Genomic DNA, 19,778 nt, shown 5'->3' on the forward strand with positions numbered 1-19,778 from the left:
TAGGATCATTACTTTACTGAAACAGCAGAGGAATCCCGAAGAGAGAATGGAGAAGCTTTCGAATCGTTGTTTTAGTTTTATGGTGAATCTGACCTGAAATGAGTTTTCCTGGCACATCTTCAGAGAGCTGAAATCAACAAAGTGCGGACACTGTTTGGTCTGTCTTATCTTCCCATCCTGAAATGTCTTCATCCAACAGTCCAAAAGCATGTTGAACATTATTCCCCCAGTGTGACGCTGAAAGTCAAGGACAGAAGGTTCAGTTAATCAGAATTGTTTGTGTTTCACAGTTTTACATGAAAAGTCGTCTTTGTTTTACAGATGTTTTGAACTTTTATTTGATATTTGACTTTATAGAAACTGGCAACATTATTTTTATTCAGGTGTTTAACTGAGAATTTTTTTTTTTATTATTTATGTTATTTTATATTTATGTTCATTCTGATATGTGACATTTATAAAATTCAAAATGTTGTTGAAACCCAGTGCCAGATATAGAATTGTCATACATACGTACTCTGATTGGTTTTTGTTTTTTAATATTTCCAGACAAAGCAAGACATCTTCTTCTTGTAGGTGTAATTTGTTCTGATCTTATATCACAGATACAGGACATCTATTTCTGTAAAACAGCAGGAGTGGCTGCTGTAAAGCAGAATAGTTTCATTCCATGTGGCTGTAACCTGATCCAGAGCCCTCCAGTGGTAGAATCATGTAGTATAATAATGGTGAATTCTAGTGTCAGGAGAAGGACGGCTTACTGGAAAAACTCAATGTTCAAAGTCATTCAATTATGATGTTCATGAATATTGGATATATAAAGGTTGGAGAACACATGACTGTGCATTTCATCAGAGACAACGTTGAAAAGAAAGACAGTACACAATAAGGTGCAACATTCGATTTTGTAGGACACATAAATGACCCATTCCTTGATGATTATGTGAGATTCTAATAGTAAATGGTCCATTTATGTCATTTCTTCTCTAATGTATGCAGCACATTGCAGATTGAGTGACCTATTTTTGGTTTTCATTTGAAGCAGGAGTTAAATATGGCAACAAAATATCAAAAGTAAATGTTGAATTCATGTTATTGTCACCTTGTTTTATGACTTTACACACACAGGAAAGGCTTGATAAAGTGTGCTACACTCCAGTTTCACCATATCCGCAAGGCTTTGATCTCTGGGATTGAGAAACCCTGCGCACTTTTCCCATGATCTTTCTCTTTGGGTCTTTAACCTGTGAGTGATGAAAGCAATGAAACTCTGTCATCGCTGATCGCTAAGAACAGGTGAAGACGAAGGATCAAACACCTTCCATATGTCTGTGTTTATAAGTGTGAGTTCCGGCGTCCACTTTCATCCCCGTTCACAGTCATTTATCTACGACCTGAAGCAGATGGAAAAATGCGCTTTTTAAATCAAACCAGCTTTACGGAAACTGGCTTTCTCCATCTGATTTTCTCATTACTGTCAAGGTGACGATGAAGACGGTTCCGGTTGTCGTGGTCCGAGGGCGCCAATGTGAGGATGTGAAAAGGTTTAACCCACAACGGTGAATGTGATGAGTGTTTTAGGGGAACTCTCCCTGCTGGAGCTGATTGTCCCGAGGCTTCTGAAAAATGTATACCTGTAAATCAAAATGAATTAGGAGACGAAAAAAAAAAAAAAGGGAAGTACACATTGCAGCTATTGTTAAAATGTGGGTAAAGCTCAGAGTTCATGTGGTCAGTCGCTCAACACTGAGTGATGGATGGACCATGTAAATTTCTGTATGTGCAGCTGGAATTCATCGGGCACATCACACACTTCTGAAATGTGACACACTTCTCAAAAAATGGACAACTTTCCTTTTTTTGACGTGGATGTAATATTTTAAAGACAGTTGAACAATACTTCCACAAAGTTCAAGTACATACGCTTAATGTGAATGATTGACATCTGGGTTTCATTTTAAAACTGGTGCTTTGACTTCTTCTCTGCCATCAAAGATGTCAACAAATACTCAAGTACCTGAAGGCTTTATGCTGCTTTCACTTAAACAATGTGTTTAAATTTGTCTCATGGTATAATTTCTTACTCTGGGACAAAGTTAAAGAAAGAGATACTCCTGCTTTGTTCTGGGTCATGTTGTGCTCACAATGACATTTCAAACATTGCACCAGAATATGTAAACTAAACTCATTGGGAAGAACTGATGATTAATAGTTGGATTATGTTCGAACCAGCATTAATCTCATCTGTTGGATCATACTGGCCCACATTTACTCCCCATGTAAATATATGAATCTGTGTCCATCAATGCCCCGTCATCATTTGACTGTTTTTTTCTTTGGATAACGTCTGATTGATACTGACCCCTAAAGACACTTTCAACAAAGAGTTTAGACAAACCCTGCAATCTCTCTTAATTAACCATCCCTTTAAACACCATAGTTATAAAGAGGCCTTTATTCCTCAAAAGTCCAAACTGAAATAACTCCCTTGACACCATCACAGCTCTTTTAAACATTTGAAGTTCTCTTCAGAGTCTTGGATGAGATATGATGAATCATCTAGTGTTGTTTAAAAATCAGGAACTCTCTATTTAATTTTGGTATTATCAAACACAATCATTCATTATTGTACAGGCTAGTCTATCAATTCAATATATGATGATTTGTGTCCGATGTTTGAAGGGTCTTTAATATTTGCAGTTTGACAATCTCTTTTTCATGTTTATTTGCAGGCTGTCTCTACAGTTCTGTGTACTGAAGGCATGTCTGGCTTTCTTGTCATACCAGTGGGTAAACATATCACATGAGCCCACTTATAAACCAGTATTTTCCTTTAGTCTTCTCGATCACTTTCATGTACAACTCCAGCACAACCTGACACACGCCTCCACCGAGCAAATCACTTTCTGTGCTTTTCCAGTTCGGGCTGTGAAGCGCAGAGGCACTGTATTTCCAAGGTAAATTTAGACTCTGACAAAGTGAAAGGATGGTGTAAACATTTCATCTGAACTCACTTTGAACGCTTAACTGGTGTAACTCTCTTGCCATCTCATCCTAGTTTGTTGCCTTTGTAAAAGTGACCTCAAAACTGACTCACATCTCATCGAGCTCTCAAAATGAAAGCGCACTTTTCTGTTCATCTCTGCCGTCCGTACGGAGCATCAGTGTGACGTTATCTAAGGTAGCACAGGCTGTTCAAGCAGTAACTGTCATTGTGGGTCCTGAATGCAATATCTTATTTGTGAAGTTAAGAGAGGTACTTAAAAATAAATATAACCTTAGCAGCTAAATAATTATATGATGAGAGGTGTGATGTCTGTGTCTTCTGTGTGTCCAAGCGAAGGAGAGACTTTTTTTCCTCAGGATCTATCAGCATCTGTCTGTGCTGAGAGGTGACAGACTTTTCTCTCGATTAGAGACTCTTTTTTTTCTTTCTTTTTTTATGAGATAGACGAGCTGTAAGACACCAGGAAAAGTAAATGTTATTACAATGCTGGTGATTTGTGATTCACATTTACACGAGGAATGATTTTCAGCAGAGCAGAAACCTTTAGTGAGCAGATTTTGGCCTCATGTCAGAAGTTCTCATCACCTGCTGATGCATTTGAAACCTTGTGAAAAGGAAAACATTTAGTACCCATTCTTCACCCTGACTAATGGAGTCTTATCTCAGCTGACCCCGTTTGAGCCTTTCAGGCCCAGTCGATCATGTCAGACATTTAAAAGAGCTTGAAAAAAGACTTTTGATAAACTATCCTTTGGAAATTATTTTCGCAGATATTTGTGATGTGACTCTAGTATTACACTTCATAGAGAATTTCTAAATACGAGTTTAACAATTACACAAAAATAATTTTCACTGATATACAACAAGGCCCACAATGTCCGTCCCTGTATGACACTGTCATTAATTAAAGCTGTTCATTCATTAAGCATGTGATACAATTTCCTACAAGAACATAAAGTCTTCAGCAGTTGTTCCACTTTTTATGTTTAGTCCTCAGATGAGAATGATAAAAGAGAACTGAGGTTTGAAGCAGAGATAACTCAAGTTAATGACTGAATGAATGCTTCACTTCAGTCTTTTCCAGTTTCTTTTTGATTGCACAGTGAACATTTTGCAGAAAATGCCACAATCATTGTGTCCTCATCATTTTGTCTGTTGCTGGCAGGAAGACTCTTTGACATATAATATTTTTGAGTTTTTAAGCATGTCATTTATTTTTTTTATGTTTCAGGTTTTTTACGCTCTGCTTACCAAAAAAAACAAACACCAAAAAAACAGACTACGCTCTTCTCTGCACCATCTGTTGTCTTGTCACCCATGGGGGATACTTAGATTTACCCAACGAATCAATCACATTGCATCACTGAAAACCAGAAGCCGTGCAGTGTAGGAAATAGCATATCACAGAATAACATCACTGTTGGAATCATTTCTCTGTTTTCCCGCTGTTTCTCCTAGTTTAATCACCTCCTCTTTGGGGAAAAAAAAACTACCAATTATGTAGACGAAAGAAAAATGCATCTGCATATTTGAAAATCGTACACACTTGAGTTTGTAGCTGGGATTTGGTGCCTGTCTTTATTCTTCAGCCGTCACCTTGCTGTGTTATCATTCCTGATAGAAAGTGAGACGTTTGCTACACCATGAGTGCATCATTCCCGCTTCCTCCACTTGAAACTGCATTTTTGTGTGTGTTTTTGCCTTATTTTTCCAGCTAAATCTACTTTTTCTGCTGAGCACATGAGCTAAATCCTCTAAAAAAAACATGCCCAGTTGACATTTCTGAAATAGTGCTTCCTCTGTGCACAAAATTGTGGCAGCAGCATTCATCTGGTAACAAACTGAGGAAATTCACATGACAGATTAGTTTAATGACTCTCTTTTGTCTGTCAAATATATCTCCCTCTTACTGCTGTGCACGTCTGACGGATGGGATCTCGCTTCCGATTTAAAAAAAAAAAAAAAAAAAAAAAAAGTTGTGCTATATATGTCAATGTTATGATTTAGCCTATGATTAAATCCTATGTTAATTATTTTTAGGTTTAACACAGCAGACAGCTTCTAGTCTCCTCTTCACTGGTTTGTTGGTGGGCTGCATCCACAACACAAGCAGCCCCTTCAATTACAACCCTCAAGGTACAAATTAGTGGTTATTACACCCAGTGGAAAAGCTTCCCTGTCTTCCACTCCTTCATCCAAACGCGTAGAAGCCATAATTCACGCCTAATGCGTTAATTCCTTGTCTTGTGTTTCATTGTCTTTCATTATATAAGTTGTTGGTGGGACAGAGAGAATCACAATGCTGTTAGCCGTGGACATCGGCTTCCTGGGCTCTCTCATGTGTGTGACAGTGACATGAACCAGAAGCAGCCTGTAAGAAGTGATAACCCGCTCACAATTTGAATGCAGCTTCATGCTTTCATCACAGACGTTTCAGCTTCAACCTTCTTTCTTTTTTTTTTACACGCCTTGCCCATTTTGAGGAACAAGATGCAGTGGACACAATGGGTGCTATTTGTTATGCCAAAGGTGGCACATTCAGGTGTTTTGCTTCGTTGGAGCTTGATGTTATTGTTTGTCTGGTTTATCGTCCATCTTTAGTCGATGTTGACGTCTGTGAATGGGCAGGCGTTGCGCCCACCTTTGAAGACTGAGCTGTCAAGTTATTACATTTTACCTCAGCCTTCACTCTTGTACCAACCTCCATTTTTCTCTTCTCTTTTTCTCTCTTCCTTTTCTTCCCCTGTCGTTTGGCCGTCTGGAAAGCAGCACAGGGCGGAGGGAGTGGTAGGCCTCGGTTCTTCTGGTTATATTTAGCAGTGAACAGATGCAGCGCACTGGAGCGGAACATACCGCCTCTGCTCCCTTCAGTGTGTGTGTGTGTGTGTGTGTGTGTGTGTGTGTGTGTGTGTGTGTGTGTGTGTGTGTGTGTGTGTGTGTGTGTGTGTGTGTGTGTGTGTGTGTGTGTGTGTGTGTGTGTGTGTGTGTGTGTGTGTGTGTGTGTGTGTGTGTGTGTGTGTGTGTGTGTCTTCCTTCAAACCCGCTCTCCCATCATTCACTGCTCACTCTTACTCAGCAGCACCGGAGAACTGGGTCAGGCCGGCCCTGCTCATACCGACTTGCATAAACTGTTTATTCTGCGTCGTCCAAACTGCAGAAACCTTCCAAAACCGGTGTGGAGTGGACGGTGTGGCGTCTTTAAATAACTTCATGTAGCATCACCTCTACAAATTCAAACTGTTCAGTCAATTTTCTATTGAAGGCAGTAAACAGAAGATGACGTTAATCCTCAGTTAACTCTCTGGTTCTGTTTTCTCTTTTCTGAATCCTTTTACCGTACACTTAATATATTTGCAGGATTCTGGATGTGGTGATGAGCCTGCTTTCATTTTTTGGTGATGATTTTCTTTATCTAATGTCAATTATAATATAATATGACGAAATCTTTGTACAAGCCATTCAGGATTTTACCCATATGCGATCATGGGGTTTTGCATTTTTTTTTCTTCGAAAGACCAAAATAAGAACAAAATGTAATTCATCGAGAGGTTTTTGCCCATTTGATTCTCTATATGACTTTGCTGTGAGATAATCCAGTAAATAAGTGCACTGATGATTGTTGTAAAAAAACAACAGATTTTCCAATAAATCTTGACTGGAATTGTTTTTTGTCACGTTCATTTGTATTGACAAAAAGTACAAGCCCGATGAGAACAATTCGTCCCTCCTCAAACTGATTCATGTTTTTGCTTCCAATAAATCAACATGCTGCTTCTTCGGACAGTTACTGCTCATCTTTCAATGGGCCTTTTACTTTTTGTTTCATTCAGAGGTGTTCTTTAGTTGCATCTGAAAGTACAATGAGACCTCATTAGTAGTGAAATCAAAAATCTGAAAAGACCAAACACATAAAGACATGAAGACAATCTTCACTGTGTCCATCAATTTAAACCAATGACCAATCGCACATTGATCACTATAAAAGCATCTCACACCCTTTATGCTTGAATAATTCACAAGTTAAAGTCATTTGAAAAAGATTTTGCTGAACGCGATGATGACGTCTTTTGAGGCTCCGTGTTTCCTTTTTGTCCTGACAGACGTTCTCGATGGGAAAAACATGAAGGAGGCCTGGGTGTGGCTGGTTGTGGAGGTCATTAGGGGATGGTGAATGTGCTCTGTGTTTAAGACATCAACTGATGTTATGAACTCTCTTAGTATAATAGCTGGATATTTCAGCTACTTTCTCGCACCAGGATAGTCAAGGGAAGCACTTCAGTGAGCGCAAGAGTATCTGATTAGTTTTGCTTTGCTGCTGATCTTCACCACTTTCAGGCAGCTTCTCCTTGGATTACTGGATAATGTGCTGTTAAATGCTCTCATCTGTAATTGGAGAGTCCAGTGTTGACTGACGGGATGTCCTGAGACCAACAGGAAGCTGCTGAAACAATGGAAATTACTGTTTAGGAACCAGCATTTCCAGTTCCTACACTGTGGCCACCATTTAGAATCAACCAGAGGAAATACAATATTATTTGTTCCCCGGAGGAAATGCCATTTCTTTGTCTTCAGTCTGAGCTCAGGGTTATCAGTCTGAGATGTCTTGAGACTCTCAAACAAACACATTTAAAGATTTTGACAATAATATATATTTACAATATTAGACAATTGGTGTTTGGTTTTGTGTCTGTGATTTTAGTTTGGACTTTTGTTTCCGCTGCAAGAGCTTTAAAACTGATAGGAGGCAGACAGAGTGGAGCCTTTTTAATCAAAATGTTTAAGCACACACACACACACACACACACACACACACACACACACACACACACACACACACACACACACACACACACACACACACACACACACACACACACACACACACACACACACACACACACACACACACACACACACACACACACACACACACACACACACACACACACACACACTGACCATTATTTGTAGAGCCTTGTTTTCCTCTTTGCTTCTGTCATCAATTTAACTTTGACTTATTTATTACATTCTTAATATGTGGCAATAAATAAAGCATGCATGCTTTTTACCAGGGTTACTTTTATTTATTTGAAAACACATGTGTTTTGTCATTTTCTGTTTTATAGCATTTTAATTGACAAAACTGACAGAAAACTACAGATTCCACAACCTGTAAAAGAATATCAATGTGTGGTTGCTTCATTCAATACATACCTTTAGATCCACAGTCATGCAAAAAAAAACTTTCAACAAAGTAAAGCAATTGATGATAATGTTTAATGTTGGTTTTGAAGAAACAAGAAAAAAAGTTTTTTGTTAGTCGTGTTGTACTGTGTTGTGTGGCTGTATTGTGTTGTTTTCTGTTTCATTGTTCTGTTGTGTTGTTGCATTGTGTTGCACAGTTTTGTGCTCTGGTTTATTTTCTGTGTTCGTGGTGTGGTGTAGTGTGGTGCTGTGTTGTAATTCTGTGTTGTGCTGTTATTTTGTGGTGTTTTGTTGTGCTCGGTGTTGTTTTTGTTTTGTGTTGTGCTGTTTGCCGTGTTTGATCGTGGTGTTGCATTATGTTGTTTTGTGTTTTTGTTGTGTTGTGTTGTGCTTTATTATCTTGCATTGTTATGTTGTGGTTTTATGACTTGTTTTCAGTGGTTTTGTTGTGGTTGTGCTGTTGTGCGATCCTCTGAGAATTTGTTAGAAAATAAAGTTACTGTTGAAATGTTCAAGTTACTTTTTTTCTTTGTAAACATATCTGGTGTCAGTTGTGCAGCACATATGTTTACATTGGAGCTGCAGGTGTGCTGATTTTGGCCCACGGGCTTTATGTTTGACACAGTTGCGTTTAGTTTTTAGGCTAATATGAGACTGCAGACAGGTATACTCAAACAAATGCTGTTAGGAAAAAGTTACCCTGGATCTTCTCCGTCTCAATATTAGGTTCCCGGCTTGAAACCACAAAAATCAGCATATTTCTACGTGTGAATAAGATTGTAAGTTACTAACACTTTGCATGAAAGACTCACCTGAATTTCACATGCTCAGAAAATAAACACATACTTTGTACATTTATAGACTTTGGACAATGCCTGGAGTTTTAAAATGATGTTTGGAATTTGTTTTAGTCTAAATACTGTGAGGAAACAGGAGTTCAACATTACCAGTATTGCCATGTTCTTTCTCTCTTGTAATACATATTTTGCTATCAGTAATTACTCCCCTTAGCAGTGGCATTCTCCCACAGAGTAGTGGTAATTTAGGGATTTTTGTTCTGCTGTGACCAGAGTAAAGCTGCAGTCTACCTGCATGTGTGGTCTGCTACTTGGTGTGTTTCCTTCATTTGCCACAGCATTGTTACATATACTATCTGCTATCCAACTCACTCCATGTGGAGTTATTCAAATAATAATATTGGTTTAATGTGGCAGGTGGTAGAGTTTCATGCTTCAATACATCATCTCTGAATTGAGTGTACTTCTAGAGTGTAAAGGAAGATGTACCATTGCACTTGCAGTGGTTTCATGTATACACTTCATACAATCAACCAAACTTCTTTGAATATTGAAGAGACATTAGGAATATAGATGCTAATAGTTGACTAGCAGGTGCGAAAGTGTTACTTTAATTTAGGTTTGTTCGTTTACAATGACCAATTTTCTAGTTCAGGGTCAGGGGGTCCTGGAACTAATTCCAGCTCACGGGCAGGGTGTACACGCACGCACGCACGCACGCACGCACGCACGCACGCACGCACGCACGCACACACACACACACACACACACACACACACACACACACACACACACACACACACACACACACACACACACACACACACACACACGCAATATGGAGTCACTATTTAACCTCCCATGGATGATTTTGGACTGGAAGGAAATCCAGAGAAAAACACTGCAGCCACAGAGAGAACATCAGACAAACTATTGAGCATCTCTGAAAACCTCCCAGTGCAGCTTGAAGGGATTAACTGCCACATCTTTGAAGGAACCTTTGAAGGCCTGTTTTTTTTCTATTTTCTTTTCCCAACGTCATTGAATTAAGATCCGCCACTGGGGGGCAGCATCTCACAAAGGTTGCGCGCACACACACACACACACACACACACACACACACACACACACACACACACACACACACACACACACACACACACACACACACACACGCACACACACACAGCCTCTCTCAATCACTGGTTGGCTGTGGGTTACCATGGTAACGGGTCTGTGTGAAGCAGGCTTAATGATTGTGAGGCTCTGCGACACAGAGGGCAGTGTTGAGCTGGAGGACAGCAGATGAATTCCAATCAGCAGCTGAGGAGAGACACACACACACACACACACACACACACACGCACGCGCGCGTCAAAATGAATACTCCATAAGATCTTAGACTCGACTCCTCTTACAGAATCATAATCACAGCCACCCACATGAAGGACTGCGGCTTGGATCTCTCCCTCTCTGCTTTGAAATAATGTCCTCCCTCAGTCTTGACTGACAGGCGGTAACAGTGACGTGTACTATGACAGTTGTAATGTGATTACTATAGACGGCTGCTGCTGTAAGGAGCAGCCTTTTACCGATGTTTTGGGCAGCTACGACCATATGGTCCTTCTATTCATTCGAGCAACTGAAATCACATTTTTATTGAAATCTTTTAAAATCTTTTTTTCCTTTTTATCTCACGCTTAATATTTGAAGATAGATCTTAAGAGATAGACTGATTGAATTTGTTTGTGTGTGTGACGTGTTGACAGGATATAGGCAATAATTTGTCTCACAGTGCACACATAGCCCTCTCCCCAACCCCCACTCCCATTCCCAAAATGAGACGGGATGCATAACTAGATTTAAGGTTATGTAATGCTGACTAGAGGCATGGAGGATGTGTATAATCCACTCTTATTTGGGTTAAATCTATCTCCATGGCACTCTGTCTATCTGTAAGAGGACAGGAGCTCCCTTCTGCTTCATCAATCTCAAAAAGCACCAATCCTGAGTCTTTTACCTGCTATCCCTTCAAATATCTCAGCTCTCAGGAAATATCTTTATACGTGCCACCGTTTGAGGTAGTTGTTGTTATGACAATAATATCCTCTCAAAGCTCTTATCATTTAATGAGAGATTGATTGTATGTGATTTTAAATGTCAGCATCTTCAATACCCTGCATGTATTTAATATGTTCAGATCAGGAGAAGTTCATGAAAACAAAAATCTTTTAAGAGACAAACATTGATGACTTTGGATCATGGAAAGCAAGAAAATATTTTAAAATCAATTTAAATGATCAAAATGTGCACTACACAGAGAAATCATTGTGTTTTTAATGATTTGTAATTTATAATATGTTACATTATTCGTTAGCTTTTAATGCACAATCATATTCAACTAAATTTAAGATGACTGTGTTACTAGTAATAACATCAGTTTTTACCAGCATTTGTTGGCATTGTTGATGGTTACATTTAGGTGAGAGCACTAATAAATTAAGCATTCAGTTTACTATTACAAAGACAGACGATTGTTAAAGCATAGGAAGTAGCTGTACTGTAAGTACTTGTATATTAGCAATATATACTGGTTATGCTGCTGTAAGCAATAATCCTATGTTCTTTTGGAAAGCTGAAGAATATAATAATTTTTTAATGAAATTGTTTAAATTCCCTTCTAAGGTATCAAAAAATGACACAACTGAAGTGTATGAGTTCAACCACAATGTCATGTCAGTGTGGATGGGAGGACGTCCATTTCTCTTTCTCGAATTGGACATATGAATGACACGTCTACTGCGGCGCAACATCTGCATATTTGTTTAGCAAACATGATTTGTGACTGAAAATCCACAGAGATTCTAAGTAAACAGAATATGAAACACACACGCGCACCACAGTGGTGTGATTGTAATCTCTGATCCACGTGGCTTTAATCCTCATAAATATTGAATATTTGATGACTTTCTCATTGATGGAGTGCGACACCTGGGCAGCCCGCCCTGCGCTCACTGCACGTACCCTCGGGAGGGGGTTGTTCCTGACACCAGTCTTTATCTCAAGGAAAGCATCTGAGCCAGCACAACTGACAAGGCACTGAATACCACCACTAATGTATGTGGAACATATTTCATTTTTGATGAGATGTTGTTTATATAAATCAAATTGCTACAGACGTGTGTGTGTGTGTGTGTGTGTGTGTGTGTGTGTGTGTGTGTGTGTGTGTGTGTGTGTGTGTGTGTGTGTGTGTGTGTGTGTGTGTGTGTGTGTGTGTGTGTGTGTGTGTGTGTGTGTGTGTGTGTGTGTGTGTGTGTGTGTGTGTGTGTGTGTGTCAGTGAGAGAGAAAGAGGGTGCTGTTGTATCTGATTTTTTTTTTCCCTTTTACAATCTCACTTCTGCTTGCCTAGCAGGGATCGTAATGATGGTCGTCAGCACTGGCTGGTTGCTAGGTAACAATTACCTGACTGTGCTTTGCTAGCACTGTGTGTGTGTGTGTGTGTGTGTGTGTGTGTGTGTGTGTGTGTGTGTGTGTGTGTGTGTGTGTGTGTGTGTGTGTGTGTGTGTGTGTGTGTGTGTGTGTGTGTGTGTGTGTGTGTGTGTGTGTGTGTGTGTGTGTGTGTGTGTGTGTGTGTGTGTGTGTGTGTGTGTGTGTGTGTGTGTGTGTGTACACGTATACGGAAAAATACAGCAAAGAAGAATACAAGCCCGTGACTCCACTTCTGGACAGAAAACCTCCAACACCCGACCCACCGTCCCCCCGCGGGATAATATTAGCTTATGTGATATTGATTCAGCTTTGCTTTTGATTCTCAATGAAAACCACTCTTATCCCTTTATATTTCACCTTGATAGTGTCTTTTTCCATCTCTGCCTTCAAATCTTTATTTATTATTATTATTGGTCACTTCAATATTTTTTGCAGGAGAATTGCTTCACATCGTCAGTGATGCTTTAGGCGGATGTTAGTTCAGGCTGACATGATGATGATGATGATGATGATGATGATCCTTCGCTTTGAGGACAGTTGTCATGTCCACATTTAGTTCACTGATCTGTTCTTCTATATTGTGACTCCTCCTCTCACACCCCTGGTGCTTCCTGCTTTGTTCCTAACCTGTGTGGTAGAACCTTTACATCATACACGCATTACATCTGCAACATCTCAAGGAATGAACGATATGTCACTTTTGTTTTGTGTTTGAGGTCTGCACTTTAGAGAAAATGAACGATGGTCAGAGACGAGACAAAATGCACGCGTGTGTGTGAACAAGACGGAGGCAGGTGAAAAGGTGAAGATGGAAGACGCATGAAGCAGTGAAGGTTGATGAGTTTAAGTACCTGGAATCAACCATCCACAAGAATGGACAGGTAACTAAAGAGGTGAAGAAGAAAGTGCAGGCTGGATGGAGAGGAGTGTCAGGGCTCATGTGAGAGAGAAGCTTTACAGGCCGTGTTGGTATGATTTGTGACGTGAAGAAGAGAGAAAGGCTGTTGAGATGAAGCTACCAGGCCGAAGGAGAAGAGGAAGACCTCAGAGCGGACTGGTGGAAGTAGTAAAGGATGACATGGAGATAGTTTTTGTAACAGTAGAAGAGGCAGATAGATATCGATGGAAGCAGATGATCCACCTGAAGAAAACGGCCCCCAAAAAAACCCTCAAAGATTTTGTGCTGATCATCACTGATCGTCGTTTCTAAAAATCTAAGAATTGCTTGAAAAAATCTTTCAAGACCAGTGAAAGTTTCAAGACAAGTGAAATATTTTGAGTGAAATTAAACTTCTACTCATTTCCGTGTCAGGTTGCTTTCTTTTTGATTCTCAGAATTATGTTGATCTTCTTTTTACATACTAAAGACATACAAGTTAGCTTCACTGATGCTCCTAAGTTGTCCATAGACTTGACTGCGTGCTATGTGATTGTCTGTCTGTGTGTAGACTGCATAGTCCGGTTGACGTTTATGGTAGGCGTTGTAGACATGTTTCATTTGTGCAATCTTATCACCGACAACTTTTGCTGTAAAAACCTCCAACAGATCCAGATTCAGAAGTGGTCGTTGGGATGGAAGGAGAGAAAGAGACAGGGCAGAAAACACCAAAGAGAAAGCTAATCTGCACACTTAAGACTTGCCAGAGGCAGGAATCACAGAGATCTCAGATGTCAGAGATCCTGCAGGAAGGCACAGAGGTGCAGGAAGAACAGAGAGGGGAGAGCACAGACTACAGGCCAGAGAACGATAACAACATGAAATGGAAGGAAAGAGGGAGACTATGTTCAGGAAAGAAGGAAACGGTAAGTAAGTAAAAGGTTAACGGCAGGGGTCTCCTGTTCAGGTCAGCAGTATGGGATCAGGGCTTACTTTAGAATTTCTTAATTCATCTCCCTTGGCAAATGGAGCCAATGAGCGCAACCAACTTTTTTTTTTTTTTTTTTTAATGACAGGTGCCATAAACTGAGAACCATCATGTCACCTCACTGTAGTGGCATTAACAACACAGCAGCTAATATGTCAAAGTATTTTAAAGTAGAAAGCCAAAATAGTCCAACGCCCACTTGCAATATCTGCATTATCAACGTTTCAAGAGGGTGGAACCAATTCGGACAAGAAAGACGTAGATACACAGTGCAGCACGGATGATTCACTAAGGGTGCTTTCACTGCTGCTGTATTTAGACGAACAAATCTGCCACAAGTTTGAGCTGATGAGTAATGCAGATGACTCTTTGAATGCACAGATATCGACAACACGCAAGAATAGTGATGTGCAAGCTGTATTCAGGAAATGCCTCACGAAGACTGGCTTAAACTGCTTCATACAACAAACAAATGTTCAGTCTATAACCGCATGACCGTGAAACTTTGTGTTTTGACCTCTAGGATGTCCTGCTATCTTGGCATTATATTGTGATACAAAATACTTGAGTACATCATTTAGAACAAGAAAAGGCCACTTTTGGTGTGACTAGAGTCATCTGGAGCTCCATGCACACTGGACTGATTCTGCCACTTTCACTTAAATTCAGCACTTTCACAGGTCTTGTACAGCAGAGGTGTAAAAGAGAACATCCAGAGGATGATGAACAAGTAGAGAATACACAAATAACAAATCCATCACCACCTTGCTATAGTGTGATGCATTTGGATTGGATATGACTTTACAGTCTCATAAAAAGCCTGTAACATAATCTAATAATAGCTCACTTGATTGATTCTGTTGTTCCAATGTATTGAAACGACATTGCATAGTTTTCCCAACACTGCAGAAATCAACAAATCTGTCATTTGTATGTTGGTGTTCATACATGCCAACTTAATATTAAAATGAACCCTGAACCATATATATGAAAGTGGTACAGTGGGGGTATCGATATTGAGGGCTTGAATATCGAGATCCCATTGTTTTATAAAAAGTATCAATACTTTTGCACATCCCGAGTACAAACAAATGAATGCTAAAGACTGAGCACATTTTACAAAAGTTACTTGAATCAGCTGAATTCTCGTTAGCAAAAAGTTGAATTGGATTTTTTTTTTTATATTGTTGTCCTCTTTCATCCTGCACCTGCTCAACCAAAAAGCTGCTGAGTGGGTGGAGGCTTAACCGTCTTCAGCTGAAAATCGCTTTGTGTTTGCCAAGCCATGTGTACTTTCAATCAAATTGAAATAATTTGATCAGAATCCTCTCTCATTAGTTCCAGTTGGACGTCTGTGACTGTGACTTTAAACTCTACCTACTGACCGACTATCCCCTCACACTGAGCCAAGGGAGACTCCAACACTGTGATCTGAGGCCGGCGGGAGGCCGTGGCACCTCCCCCAGAACAGGCTGCCAGTTCTCTCCCAGACATGGATGATATATTTGGAGATCATTAAATGGTCCTAAATGAGACCCTGGCGTGAGAGCGAGCTCTGACCATCTGGCCCCATTGTGAGAGTTGGAGCTCTGTTCAGACTCGGTCATCAGCATCAGCTCACCTGATTGGATGGATCCAGCCAATCAGAGCATCTTTTAATCAATTAGCCAAACCTGGGTCAGGCTCTGCTCCACAGAAAGAACCAACCTGTATTCCCTACTGGGCCTCTGCTCCTCTTAGTATTTGTTGAATCACTCATTTGAAATGTCGTCCTATAACTAGAAGAAGAACATTTCACTCTTTTGTCAAACTCGGCTTCAGCATCTACTGATCCATCTGCTGCTTTCAGAAGACATGACATTTTGTACATTTATGCAGTTTAGCTGGTTGTTGGATCCAATAACTTTAACAAGTCCATTACATTTGTTTCCCTTTCTATAGCAAAGTGGTTTATATCTGAAGAAAACTGACATTTCTTTTCATCAATCAAGGGAAATGTTAAATATCTCATCACCACCAATCAATGGTGCATCATTATCACTGACTGCACATTGCTTAGTGCTAAAAGGTTGCAATATTTAAAAAGTAAAAAAGAAGTTTGATCTTAATTGTTCAACAATGTGTGTGGGGAAAAAAAAGGTTAACAAGGTTATGCTATGGACTATTTACAGTTTCATCTGACAACATAACAGACTTTTACAGACAGTATAAGTGCAATATATCTATGAAGGCTGCACATTATTATTTAATTTGTGATACTGTTGTAAGTAAGAGTACTGCAATAAAATTTGTCTTTCACTTCAATATAACAGTTTTACCTGGAAGCAACTGCACCGCATTTCTTTTTTGATCACGTGAATCTATATTTTCGAACAGCAGCATTTCAGAAATTAACCAATTTTTTTTTTGTCTTTGTAGTGGTTTTTCTTGATTTTTGTGCTTCTGACTCCAGGTTTGATGTAATGTTCAAATAAAGACGTGAAATATGATATGATTGGTCAAATATGTCAACATGCAGAGCAACAGATTAGCTCGCTGTCAATAGAATTTATCTATTGACGGAGCTTTTAGCCTAAACTCTCCCCCTTTCAGTTTTTAGTATTTGTGTCTCGCATGACCTCAAAAAGACATTTAATTAAGTTCCTCAGCTAGAACTAAGACATTTTGCCACCGTGGCCTCATGTAGATTAAGCAGGAAAGAAGATAGATGGATGAGCTACATTCAGTGGACAAATAAGGTTTTGTCCCGTGTCTTTAAGTATTTAAACTGTGCTGTTTTTTGGATCTGAGCACGGAGGACTTTCGGTGCTGTGGCCTTGCTTTTAATCCCCCCACCCAAAAAGAAATACAAAGATATGTTATGAAGATATTTTTTTTCCTGTCATGTTTGTTTATGTCGACTGTTGCTTTCTTTCCAGGTCACAAGCTCAACAAAGACCTGAAACACTACCTAAGCTTGAGGTTTCAGAAGTCTTCCCCTGACCATGAGCTGCAGAAGATCATTCGAGCCAATCTGTACCGTCATGCTGTGCCTTGTAAGTAAAAACATTTTTTCTTAATAAGATGATGCTGGCTGGTTGAATGTGGACATCTGGCTGAAGGATGGTACTTTTAGACACCCTCTAACAGAAATCTCTCCATATTTACCCTCTTGGCACACTTTTGTTTTGGCCTCTTTCTCATTTCTTTCATCTCATTTTCACTTGGGTATAAATGATCTCATTACACATTATTTCCCTTTTACCATTTAAAATGCTCACTGGCTGTGATCTCCATCAATGAGAAGAAAAACAAATACTCTCCTACAGCGGTATTTTTTATTGTTACTGTACCTTAAAGCCATTCTGGCGTTGACCCTGTCTGAACATGGTTTTTGCAGCTGTCTCCTGTCGCTGTAAATATACAAAGAGTGTGACTCGAGCCCACGCCAGACTCCACAGCTGGGCTCGCTTACGTCACAGCTGGATCTGCAGCGACTCGGTCCATTTTCATACTGTAACCATGTCATGTTTGTTTTCCCAATTCATTTTGCTGGACTTGCTGTGGTGACCGCACAACTTGAGCGTTACGTGTTGCAGTGAGGCAGCTCTGTGAATCGACAGCGGCGTCGAAGGCTTGTGTGTTTGTGTTTTCCCATGAGAAATTTAATTGATTATCACAGCTATGCACAGACATGATTTAATCAGCTAAAGAAGGGCCCATCATCTCCATCAACCAGCGCGTCCTGCTGTGGATTATGCATGCATTGTCATCACAGCACTCCCTAACAAATTGCAGCTTCAAGACTAATACTAATGTATTTTTCTCTCCTTTTCTCACTTGGGTTTTTGCTGTTGTTGTTGTTGTTGTTGTTTTTTTTGTTGCTTTTTTTACTCTCTGCCTCTCAATCTCTGACTGCCTGTCCTCTTACGCTCTGCCATGTGACGTGTAAATCCGACTCTCTGAGCTTCCCCCGGTGCCCTGCACAGGATTATGATGTTCTGATATATTGAAAATAGATTCCTGTCTGATTACGATGAGCATGTTGGACTTTTGCCAACGTCACTGTATGGTACAGAACACATATAAATATCAAACATGAGCAGAACATTTTTTTTTGTTGTTGTTGTCTTTTTTTAACTGTAGATCTACAACAATGTTGAACACTTTGCTTTACACCTCTCATCGTAACAGAAATAATGTTCTTTTTTTTTTTTTTTTTTTTTCTTAATCCACATCTCTTCATCTCAGTCAATGCCGCTGATGTCAGGACCACTAAACTAATAAAACAAGTGACTCTGTTGTACCATTTTCAAACACACTCCTAATGCATTTGGAAATTTGCTTTCAAATTATACATTGTATTGTGGGTAGTGTTTAAGTACTTACCTTTAGCGACTTGCCAATACTAAGTGTTGATACAAATGCTTATTAAATATCATTACACCAAAATCATACTACATATGCAATTGATATGTGAAGGCTATGAGTTGCTGTGAATCATCTGCGCACAGCCTCTGCCTTGACGCTTCGCTCATCTTCAGCAGGCTTGCAGCCGTAACAGTACACATGGCAGCTCCCTTTACTTTTGTTATTCTCGTTAATATTAAAGAATCTTAAAACCGCGGACATCGCTCATCATCTCTTGCGTACCTACGAGCGACTTGACGTGACATCGTACTATGGATTTTGTCAGAGAGCTTTTTCCAAGTACCAGTCCTCCGTGCAGTATCGTACCCAATACTGGAGAGTGGTGTCGGTATCCTTGTATAGTAGTTTAGTGACTTGGTAATACAATACAGTAATAAATTGGTTGTTCATCTGATACAAGGTACTTTGATATCTGTGGACTGCTGTTGTTAAAGTCTTGCAACCACAGATAGCCTGAGATTATTTTATGACAGTGTCAGAAATACCAAATTTGCACATGAATATTACAAGAAGAACAGCTTGTGTCTCTTTTAGCTTCATTATTTACCGGTGTCAGATGTAGATGAAATACAGAGCAACATTGTCATAAACATAATCTGACTGATCTTTAACCTCACAAGTTGTGTGTATACTGCATTTTGTTGTTGAACAGCCACCTGACCATGATATTTCTTGACGTAATAATACTTGACATGTTCTGTTTGTTTTGCAGCATTAGGAGGCTTCAGAGTCTCTGAATAAAGCATCCTTGTGTGGCCACAGATTGTGCTCTACAGTTTCAGGGATAAATCATTAAAGGACAAGGCTAATGTCAATCCATATTTTCCCTTGAAAGGATTTCTAAAGTATTTTTTTTAAGAAAACCTTGCCCAGACCCGATGAAATTAAGTATTTCCTGAGTGGATTGGATGAGTAAGTGATTATTTAAAGCAGCATTAAAATAAACCACTGTGTCCGGTTTCATTGTGATAAAGGATTGTGTCATCCAGTGAGAAACGAGTGTA

The 19,778-nt window shown here is 39.7% G+C and overlaps 1 protein-coding gene across 1 annotated transcript in view; it reads left to right on the forward strand.

The window, feature by feature from the left end:
* Window positions 1-19,778, forward strand: part of LOC308130510 (membrane-associated guanylate kinase, WW and PDZ domain-containing protein 1-like) — a gene marked incomplete at its 3' end in the record, with an annotated part of 46,002 nt that overhangs the window by 8,461 nt on the left and 17,763 nt on the right. Inside the window, exon 2 of the mRNA XM_080496913.1 lies at window positions 17,283-17,399. Within this exon, the coding sequence (XP_080353039.1) occupies window positions 17,283-17,399 (117 nt within the window). The remainder of the gene's footprint in view (window positions 1-17,282; window positions 17,400-19,778) is intronic.

The sequence above is a fragment of the Blennius ocellaris genome, assembly GCF_963422515.1.
Source record: "Blennius ocellaris genome assembly, chromosome: 5".
In the NCBI taxonomy this organism is placed as follows: Eukaryota; Metazoa; Chordata; class Actinopteri; order Blenniiformes; family Blenniidae; genus Blennius; species Blennius ocellaris.